At 43.8% G+C, this 11,119-nt stretch overlaps 2 protein-coding genes across 2 annotated transcripts in view; one reads left to right on the top strand and one right to left on the bottom strand.

Annotated features, from left to right (window-relative positions):
* Positions 1 to 27: 27 nt before the first annotated feature.
* T265_07220 (hypothetical protein) overlaps positions 28 to 11,119 on the top strand; it is a gene marked incomplete at both ends in the record, with an annotated part of 17,166 nt that continues 6,074 nt past the window's right edge. Inside the window, 5 exons of the mRNA XM_009172676.1 lie at positions 28 to 301; positions 1,601 to 1,694; positions 1,729 to 1,877; positions 4,557 to 4,727; positions 8,659 to 8,750. Coding sequence (XP_009170940.1) covers positions 4,717 to 4,727; positions 8,659 to 8,750 — 103 coding nt within the window. The remainder of the gene's footprint in view (positions 302 to 1,600; positions 1,695 to 1,728; positions 1,878 to 4,556; positions 4,728 to 8,658; positions 8,751 to 11,119) is intronic.
* Positions 3,656 to 11,119, bottom strand: part of T265_07219 (hypothetical protein) — a gene marked incomplete at both ends in the record, with an annotated part of 9,138 nt that continues 1,674 nt past the window's right edge. Inside the window, one exon of the mRNA XM_009172675.1 lies at positions 3,656 to 3,753. Within this exon, the coding sequence (XP_009170939.1) occupies positions 3,656 to 3,753 (98 nt within the window). The remainder of the gene's footprint in view (positions 3,754 to 11,119) is intronic.

Below are 11,119 nucleotides of genomic sequence, written 5' to 3'. Positions count from 1 at the left end.
AAAAAATTTGCGCAACAGATATTGTCCATGCGTTACACACTCACTTTGAACGAAATAAATCGTTTCGCACAATATTTGTACAGAGTTCTGTTTATTCACGAGTGACAGATTTCCAAACTTTCTTGTTTAGTTCATTGCTAGCAGCGAACTGGCCACACCGTGCACAATCCCTCAAGGCCCGTCCAAATCCCAGTGGGACAGTTTGCGCAAAGGCACCTTAGAATCGAAACTCCAGGAGGCCCTTGACAACAGGCAGCCGGACTTAGCGCAGAAACTAAGTGATCTTATCCATGAACGTGATGTGAGTCACTGTTATCGGACTGGTTTTTCTGGTATGTTTGTGGGCCATGATACTTTGTCGCTTCGTCTCCAAAAGACATTGAACTATTGGCCTTGAATGGCTGTTTCCTGCACTGTCTATGATCTTCCGGCACGATTATTTCTCTCCATAACATTGCCCGTAACTTTACGAAAAACGTGTCAGTGGAGGGTCTTATTGAACTCAGGTGATAGCAAGGCTCTTAATCAAACCTGTTGGTGAGCTTCTGTAATCGAAACCCTCGAGAGGCCTACAGTTACACTCGCTTGCTTGAGGCAGCATTTGAATAACCTTCCGGAAGCCCCCGGGATGGGTCGGAGCTCCGTACGGTCTCTGTTCACGACCTGCGTTTCCCCAGCCGGAGGCCCCCGGGATGGGTCGGAGCTCCGTACGGTCTCTGTTCACGACCTGCTCGTGTTTCCCCAGAGTTTTTTGTTGGCAACGCACCCACAGCGTTTCATATTTTGGTGGTTTGTTACTCTTTTTCATGTTTCACATTTGTAAGACTTCCAAAACTGTGTTGAGAAAAATTAAGTCGAGGCCGTGAAGTAAAGAATCGGCTGCAGTGGAGTTCGCAAAACGGCAGTAGATGAGATTAACTGCATGAATCCTCAGGTGAAAACTACTCANCTCCCTCTCCCCCAAATCATCGGTGAACGAAACTGCGGACGCTGTAACCACTGTGGGACGAGTACGCGATTATTACAGCTGACAATGACAATGCTGATGATGATGGACAACAGGAACCGAAAGGTAGAAACAAATGCACAGGCGTCAGTGGGGCTACAAGTACTCAAATTAAATGAACCGGAAGGTAGAAACAAATGCACAGGCATCAGTGGGGCTACAAGTACTCAAATTAAATCCAGTTTTATGTGCACGTATATATAATAAGCTAATAACCGGGATTAAGGACAGCTCATAGACTAAGAACATTTACAAAATAAAGAAGCAGTAGGTGGGGCACTACTGATGAGGTGATCGTCGTCATTCATAACAGCATTGAAGAACAATGTCATACAACGATGTCAATTTATTTGGATAAAGTGACTGCTATTGGTCAGGTATTGGTGCGCTATACTCTGGTCATATATGTGATGTCTCTAAAGGTGATAATGGTGCGCTATCGGAAACTTCTCAAACTCCTGATCTGTTTTTTAGGTGGTAACTCGTGTGTGCAATTGTGCCAGTTTCGAATTTATTTTTTGCACGTGGATCGTTGAACAATGCGTGAGGACCTCGTCAAAGTAAGGTGTTCGAATGTGTTTGGGTATGTTTTAGAAATTCGAATCACTACAACGTCTTCGTCAGCAACTCAGTCAGCGTTCAAGCAAAATTCGTAAAATTCAGTTGAGAAAGGACATCCTCACAACAGGTATGCTAGTTTATCCACACAGCACTAAACGTAGCTCTGAGTGCATTTCCGCCTCAATCGAATTCTGCTGGCCGATTGAAAGCACTTTACGATCAAGCCAATACTGAAGATGTGAAACTGCGCCCATGGAAGAGAAAACATGAAAAGGCTGTCGACTGTCCGAAAGGAAAAACGTGTGACAATGTAGGTCTCCTAGTGGTGATTTTGATGATTCTTTGAATGAGGCTAATCAACTTTGGCATTCTTCATGGACGGCAGTGAACACTTCCTCACAAACTTGCAATATATATCAAAATCTAAGAATCACACCTCAGTAAACTAATTAAACATGTGTAGGCTATCGAAGCGTTTTCAGCTGCCTCATGAGTAGATGCGTAGCATTTTCCCGCATAAGTGTAAGTTAGCTACATTAGTGGCTCGCGATATCTATATTGTATAAGATCCTTGGCGAGTCATTTGTGTAGTACCTTCATTCGACATTGCCCTAGAGGCCAAAACCGTGAACTAAGCATTCAGATCTCTCCACTTGCAAAAATAGTTTATATTTAGTACCACTGACGTTAGTCGGACTGCTTGATCGTCCATTCGAATCAGGTTAATCTCACCGTCCTATTAGGTGGTGGATTTTACCTGCTTTCCCGTTCGTTGTGGATTTTTTGCTTCCTCTTTATCATTGCAGCCCGGAAAAACACAAAATAATCCTTTTGCTCCGGAAAATTAGTCGTATTCTCGAACAAGTCCAACAAGTTATTTCCTATGGTTCTCGTATCAAACCATTTGATTTGTAGAACAGGTCTCAAGATGGATAGAATACTCTGTCACCATGAGTAAATCAGAGGGAAAATCGTGCTTGCGAAACCCACCAAAAAGCTTTTTAATCTCTTGTATGGTCGCTCCACTTCCGGTCGCTAATGTTATCACTCCGTCGCCAATAGACAGCCTTATCGTCGTGCGACGGTTTGTGTACCTCAGTAGCCCAGTGGGTTTCGCTAGAGCATTCTCACGCTGCATCCACCCAGTTTTTCCTACCAAGTTGTCCAATGGATAGATATATGAAAAATAGTCCCCTGGCCCTCCAGGTTTGGGGCCAGAACGCGGGTGGTAATTTGTTTCATAAAACTTGAGCTATTCGAGTAGTCTCAATCAATCGCATCTGCCTTGTGTTCACACTTTTGGGTCATAATCATCATCATCGACAGCATGACATCTGTGTTCAACACCGATGCTTCACTGCCGTACAACCATGATTTATTTGGAAGCCTTATTGTAGGGTAAAGGTAGACTAGGAGGGACTTAGTGCTAGCTTACCACAGTCATTCCGAGGTGCCTACATCTCCAGACATTCACTCAGGCAATCTGGATAGAAACTGACAAGAAGAACGCCACTGACATCGGTTGGCAGCCTGGTATCGGTCATTTGAGATACTTGTGTCATACATACACTATTTCTGCACTATTTCCACACCATCTCAGTTCCCTGTCAGTATGTACAAGAGTTGGCCTCCGATTCGAAACAATCGAAAAATCGTTTGTGCTGTCGCCGAGCAGCGAATTCTTCGATCTATTCACTTGGTGCGGTTGGATTTCCAAGTCGGGCGACTTTGAGCATCCTGCAACCGCTGTTTCTTGGCCTCAACGTTCTGTTGGGCAAAATACTTCCCAAGGGCTCCAATATTTCTAATTACCAGCTGTTTCGTATACTGGTTGGTCTGTAGCAGGTCAGAGCATCTTGAACACAATTGCCCTATCTGGGTGATTACCGACATCACCTGGCTCTTTTGTCAGCGGACTGGATGGGTTGAAAGCTGTCGGTAGAGAGGCCGTTGAAGCTGATCTCACCATCAACTTGAAACCGTTTGCATGGATTTTTATGCACTCATTGAACTAGTGTGTGACTTGGTTCGGACAAGCCGTTTGTTGGTTCCACAATCGGCTTTTCGCATAACTCGTGTGCTGCCCGTCTATCGAAAGTCTCGCTGTTGACCGATGATATAAGTGGGTAGACGTCTGTTGACCGTGGGCTGGAATCCCGCGTCACCAGGACGGATGCAGATTATAGCTAACTTGAGAAATGTGTATGGGAAACCAAAGCTTCCGAATGGTGACAAAACGCAGTCCTTCTTTAAAAAAAAGTCGGAATAATTCTGCTAATTTCCTGGCTCACCCTCAGCACATATGGAGGTAGTTCTATTGTAATTTATCTTCCGCAACTCATTGTTTTGATCAACTAGATTTTGACCGACTAGATGACTGACTAATGTGTTTCTGCATTGAGTTCTCGTTTTGAGGCTTCTTGGGTGAAATACCGAAATGTCGCAAATCAGAATAAGCTCCAGCCATTTAGCCGGTTCAATCCCGTGTAATGCCTTGATTTACTCCTTCCCGGCGTTGAGAATTATCAGGAATCTGTTGCCTGCGTGTAACAGGGTGGTGGTCGACCCTTGGTAGTTCACCAAAAATTCAGCTTTCTACTCTTCTCCTCGTTAGTAGCTTGCGAAAATTTGAAAAATCCACAAGCTATACACAACCTCATCTAACTGGGACTCACTTGGTATGCGTAGTCATAGGCTTTCCAGTCTAGACGTCGATTGTCCGTATGGTTTAAAACTTTCTTGGGTAGAATTTCTGAAGGAGTTCCATAGTTTTAGCTGCTGAATCTTGTCAGAGAAAAATAATTGTGATGTAAAACGACAGCGCAGATGCTAGCTGTAAGTTCAATCACGGGGTGCATCAAAAAATTTGCGCAACAGATATTGTCCATGCGTTACACACTCACTTTGAACGAAATAAATCGTTTCGCACAATATTTGTACAGAGTTCTGTTTATTCACGAGTGACAGATTTCCAAACTTTCTTGTTTAGTTCATTGCTAGCAGCGAACTGGCCACACCGTGCACAATCCCTCAAGGCCCGTCCAAATCCCAGTGGGACAGTTTGCGCAAAGGCACCTTAGAATCGAAACTCCAGGAGGCCCTTGACAACAGGCAGCCGGACTTAGCGCAGAAACTAAGTGATCTTATCCATGAACGTGATGTGAGTCACTGTTATCGGACTGGTTTTTCTGGTATGTTTGTGGGCCATGATACTTTGTCGCTTCGTCTCCAAAAGACATTGAACTATTGGCCTTGAATGGCTGTTTCCTGCACTGTCTATGATCTTCCGGCACGATTATTTCTCTCCATAACATTGCCCGTAACTTTACGAAAAACGTGTCAGTGGAGGGTCTTATTAAACTCAGGTGATAGCAAGGCTCTTAATCAAACCTGTTGGTGAGTTTCTGTAATCGAAACCCTCGAGAGGCCTACAGTTACACCGACTCGCTTGAGGCAGCATTTGAATAACCTTCCGGAGGCCCCCGGGATGGGTCGGAGCTCCTTACGGTCTCTGTTCACGACCTCCCCGTGTTTCCCCAGAGTTTTGTGTTGGCAATGCACCCACAGCGTTTCATATTTTGGTGGCTTGTCACTCTTTTTTATGTTTCACATTTGTAAGACTTCGAAAACTGTGTTGAGAAAAATCAAGTCGAGGCCGTGATGTAAAGAATCGGCTGCAATGGAGTTCGCAAAACGGCAGTAGATGAGGTTAAGTGCATGAATCCTCAGGTGAAAACTACTCACATTGGCGACCATAAGCTTCGTTTACCCATTCTTACCTGTTCTTTCTTGTTATACTCCGAGCGCAATTCTTATAGTCAGCTGATGAACTGATGTAAGCGCTGCTTCCTTGACATGCCAATTATTTGGAAATAAGATCCCTATTTATCCGGTATTCTGAGGCAGCCTGTTGTAGCCGTCGCTGAGAAGGGCTGGACTGCATATTTGAATATGACCCTAATTCCCATCAGGGCTCCTGATTGAAAGAGTTCTTTCGATTTTGCTCGTTCAGAACTCACAATTACTGCTAATGTCGTTGAGGTAGATCAATTTAAGTAGCACTCGTTTCCGAATCAAGACAACCGCATCAAAACATTCGCACTGTGAACGTCCAGGTTGCACGTTTTGTTGTTGAATGACACAGGCCGAACCGATCGATTATCGCCTATCGTGTTTTTTATCATGAATCAAGGCGCACTTTGAACACAGCAGTAGCTTGGATCGTCACCGAATGACTTGATAGAACACTGATCGAAACAGAATGTGTTCTGTGTACTTACCTACTGTGGGCGTCCGTACACCGAACTACGGATCATTGACTTCTTGTCAGAGCTAAGGCACAACACTCACACACAAGCACGTAGTTGTCGAGATTTTGTGTGATAGGTTTCTGGTTGTTTAAAAACTATTTCGATTATGGCCGGTTATCCTGGTATTGGTGACGTAGGCTACCGGGCTCGGAAAATTAGGTCGCTAGTTTATATATATATATATATATATATATATATATGAAGTATCTCGTTTACCCGCGGAACCCGACTGCCGCTCTGATACGACCTAAGTTGCTCTTCTTTGTTGAGGAAAGGCTACCTTGGTTACTAGTGCCAATCATACCGGGTCAAATTCTGTCCTTTGGCTGCCTATTCGGTTTATAAAGGTGATCAGTGTGAGCTGTAAAATGGAACGAAACATCGCGTGAGATAGATTTCCCCTCAGATACCCCAAATTTTACAAGATGCCGGTTCTCCCAGAGATTTCAAGCAACATTCGTTCATTTGTTGCTCCATTCTTTACACTGCATCTGGTTGAATACGAGGATTTTTTCAAGTCATACCAAAGGGAATCGGACTCGATTCAGGCATCGGTACTCATGTAATGCGTTTAGAAGGTACATTTCTTTTGCGAGTTATTGCCTCATTACCTTTCGTAGCAAAGTTGAGTTTTACTCGTTCGCTACAAATTCGCAAACGCCCTGCATGGTTTCAGTCCCAGATCTGTGAACTGTCTGGTTCTTCCCTGTTTCTGCCAAAATCGACAGCACGCTTAGTGCTTCTTCGACAATTGTTGAATTGTTTATACTTTTCCCCACTCTAACTTGGGTCTCTTTACTTATCCATTCCTTTTTGTTGGTGATTTCGATATGCAGTTGTTGAATTCATTTGGCTCGTGCAACTTGGTACATTTGAAACCGCGTTTCAGCTTTGCAATATCAAGCGGTTTCAATATATTTGTTTGAAAACGGCTTCTTTCAGCTGATCTGACGGCTACAAGCCTGTGGCTAACCCCAAGTTCTTCAGAAAATAGTCTTACTGGTGCTACACTCTTTATCTTTAAGGAAGATGTGCTTATGCTCATCGGAGAACGTCGCAAAATTGAAGAACGTATACTTCCAATACCTGCTTTTTACCCAAATTTATCCCTTTGCGTCACAAGCTACAGAGGCTTTTATTTGAGTGTCATTCCCTATCAAGGTTACCTAAATTACTAGTTTACCCACAGATGCCAACAGATACTCCCACTTCACTCTTGACGTTGTGATTTTCTTTTGAATTCCATCGCTTATGAACGGGACAGAAACTGTATTCTTTCGATCATTTGGATACATTTAGAAGACATTTACCGATTTTTCTACCGAAATTCCTTTCTAACACTGCCACTCACCTAATGTTGTCAACCTTTCGATGGGAAGACCGCTTCACTTGTAGGATGCTGCTGATTTCTTACAGTGGTCGCATCTCCGTCTAAAATTCCTGCGTTTTCCTGTACGGATACCCCTGTCCAAAATTACTTAAATTGTTCCCAGGATATTTCTGCTTGACTGCTGCTCTTACTACGGCTCTGAAGCCTTTTTGAAGGTTGTGAGTGGCTTCACCATCTCTGAACCAGGTCGTCAGTTGCGACTATCGTCATCGACCTTTGCACGGTGTCGTTCAGAGCTTTTCTGTCGGTCTTTGGGCTATTCGAGGCAGAGTTTAGCCAAGCCTTGTGCAGCATTAGGCAGTATGCTCGCAAAATGGGTGGAGCTAACAGAGGAGTAGCGAACTGATTGTGTTGCCGAAAATGAAATTTCAAGGCTGGTTAGTAGTGAGTTACGACTCTTAAGCAAATGAAACTCCCTGCGGTACGAAACCAGAGTTGAGATGATCTGGAGCGGACAGATTCTCCGGTCGTGAAGAATGACAAGAAATTCTTCTCAATTGGAGACTTATGTAACTTGTTCCAACGTAAAAAAGGTTGCGGGATAGAGTTACCCCTGAATGTTTGTCGGAAAAGGATTTGGCGATGCTATGAGTGTTAGCGGTGATGCATTGAATACATCCTCGCACCAATCTATCAGCTCCTGCGTCCAATGTGCAGCTACCTACCCCACCTCCCCAAATCATCGATAAACGAAATTGTGGTAGCTACAACCACCGTACGACAAGTACGTGGTTCTTGCAGCTGACAATGATGATGGTGATGATGGAACGCAAGCGGAACTACCTTAGTAGAATGCTCAATGCGTTTTGAGGCTGGGAAAAGATTTGGGCATCATAATATGGGAAACCAATGACAATGCCGCAGACACTTGATAGCAGTTAGGGGCAAGGCCAACATAGGATGTCTTATGTGCAAAAAAATCAGAAATGTGTCACAAAGTCGCCTTGAGAAAGGTTGGGATTGTTAGGAGTCTATGGGCAGTTCGAATTAATCAGTGATAGCCCTGCAAGATGTTCAAGCAGGAGTTACGGTAAGTAGTGACGATTCAGACCTCTGAACGCCTCTAGTGTAACCAAAAAACAATACCCCGACGACTTCACCGTGTTCGTCTTATTCTAAAGCTGCGGAACGGATGATGAAACTCACGATTCTAAGCGTGGAACAAGAATGTTTTGAGAAAAACTAAAAAAACTTCCATTCCACTCGTCCCGGCAACATTCTCCCGGTAGACCAAGGTGGGTGTATGCTCTTGAGTGAAATTTGAGGGAACAGGGAAGTTGACTACTGGGAACTTGATTACGACTTGATTGCCTCGCTGTTCAACCCTGACAGCAATTTCAATTTCTCTGCTGGTGGAACCCTTATAATTCTCGTACTTTCTTGCTTATCAGGTCCGATCTTCTGCTTTGGCTACGGCTACAGCTGTACGTCATGTGCGCAACTCTGTCCACACAAAACGTGAATCGAAGTGTGGTCAACGATCGTGAGTTCAGGTTAGATTTACTGTGTTAAAGTGTCGCTTCTAAATAAATCGTGCTTTCGCATTGAAACAACAGAGTGAGTGGCTTTTGTTATTCATACCCCAACTACACTTATTCTTCTGTAAGGATATTCTCGAAAAACAGTTGTTACGTGTCTGGGGTTATTATCCATATGGGGGTACATATCTTCTCACAGAACGAACATTTGTGCTGATGAAGAATCTAGGCAAGGTGATTGTGAAAAACCACGTATCATCAATAGTCTGGTCACCAGGACGTCATTCGTTTGAAGTTGCGTTAAGTAGCTTCGCGTTTAGGCAATCTCCCCAATGGGGTAAGATGGAACCTCAATGTTTCCAGGAAGAATGAAGGACTGTGCTTTTCTGACTCAAACTGCACATGGTTTAGTTTGGTTGTGTACGTTTTCCTCGTGTCCAAAGCAAGTTATGTTGCCTCATTTTATCGTAGATTTGTGCTCTTATAAGGGTCAACCCCTCTCCTTCCCTCCCCCTCAGAAAAGAAGCGATTTCGTTTGACCCAGTGAGGATCATTTCGATAGTTAACTACATTAACTAGTACCTTAAATCGAGGGAACTACCGCCATTGTGGTTACCTTTTCTGGTTGCCATTTCTACGTGTTTGGCAAATTGGCATCTCACCGTGACACGTTTACTAGTCCAAATAGTCCGACACCTCACAAAGTCCCTGGGTCAGAATTGTATTGTCTGATTTTATTACTACATCTTTGAACGTTCACCGAGATTTTAGTTCATGTAAATTCTATTTCCCTGTATGAAAAGCCCAAATTGTTCCATTGAAGTTAGTCTATTGAATCAGACAATGCCAAAGAGTGGTAGGGTGCATGCTGATGAGAATACGTTGATACCTTTTGATATAGGCCCATTGAAACTAGAGAGGACGTCATATGTTTGAGCTAGACTGAAGCTAGGGTTTACTATCACATTGGGACAAAGGGACTGGCAGTTGGCCAGTTGCGTGGCCTCACGACACAAAAATCAGGTGTATGGTTGCTAGAGCCGCTTGCAAGCCCCTGTACACCGTGTGACGTGACGTGTACGGTTTATCCTGCAAAGATATTTTACGGTTACAACAGAAACCATACTAAGTCAGGAGCGGTTGGTGGGTTCAGATAGCAAGTAAATCGGTTACTTCCCCAAAGCCGTAGCATAATACGATCTGCTTATGGGTCTAACTATAACGCGGCATAAGCCCCATTCGATAGTATTCACGGAAGCGTCCCCAGTGGAGTGTACCGTAGTTCTTACGTGCATTTTGTGCCCTGATTTTTGACGGAATGAAAATATGTATCAAGTTAGTAGATTATCTTTATCTGAGGATGCTTTTCCTTGGAGGTCCCAAGTGGGTATAAAGTTTGTGCAATAGGAAAGCACTAGCCATGAAGGGTGACCTTTATTATGGTGGAGTCCTACAATTTTCGTGGCGACGTATTCAGTATTTCGATCATAGCTACACCACTCTCGTTTGAACGACCGTGTATTTAGTATTGTTGAAAATCATTGGATCATATTCCAACGATGAATCCATGCATTCTGTCCGCGAACCAACTTAATTTTTCATCCTACATCATCTCCATCCTTATAGTTCCACACGTCTTAGCGTGGTCGTAACCTGACGTATTCAGATTTTGTTCATAGCTACACCACTCTCGTTTGAACGACCGTGTATTCAGTATTGTTGAACACCATTGGGTCACATTCCAACGATGAATCCATGCATTGTGTCCGCGAACCAACTTAATTTTTCATCCTACATCATCTCCATCCTTATAGTTCCACACGTCTTAGCGTGGTCGTAACCTGAGCAGTTGGGAGACCATTCTAGTGACTAATACTAACAAGTAACCAAGCATACCAACAGACTGCGCGGACTGCGCCTTTTCGTCAAAATCCACTTCACATTAACCGGTTCTTCTGGGCTTACGCTAAGTCTGACGGTGGTCACAGTTCAAGATGTTTTGTATGCTTAACCTTTTCTCGCCCTTCGCTATGTGAGGCCAGGTCAAGAGCAATGTTGTCTCGAAATAAAATCACGGTGATGGACTTCCAGATGGATGTGACAGACTGTGTTTGGCGTACATAAGTCACGGATCTTTTCTACCCTCATTGCGATGGTGTGGTTGCTTGAAACGGACTTTCATCATCATCATCGACAGCTTCACTGCCGTACAACCATGACTTATGACAGACTGTGGCGTACATAAGTCACGGATCTTTTCTACCCTCATTGCGATGGTGTGGTTGCTTGAAACGGACTTTCATCATCATCATCGATCGACTCACTGCCGAACAACCATGACTTATTTGAAAGCCTTATTGTAAAGAAAAGAATA

The sequence above is a fragment of the Opisthorchis viverrini genome (genome assembly GCF_000715545.1).
Source record: "Opisthorchis viverrini unplaced genomic scaffold opera_v5_162, whole genome shotgun sequence".
Classification (NCBI taxonomy): domain Eukaryota; kingdom Metazoa; phylum Platyhelminthes; class Trematoda; order Opisthorchiida; family Opisthorchiidae; genus Opisthorchis; species Opisthorchis viverrini.
The sequence above is the reverse complement of the archived record's forward strand: the minus strand, read 5'-3'. Positions and strand labels throughout refer to the sequence as shown.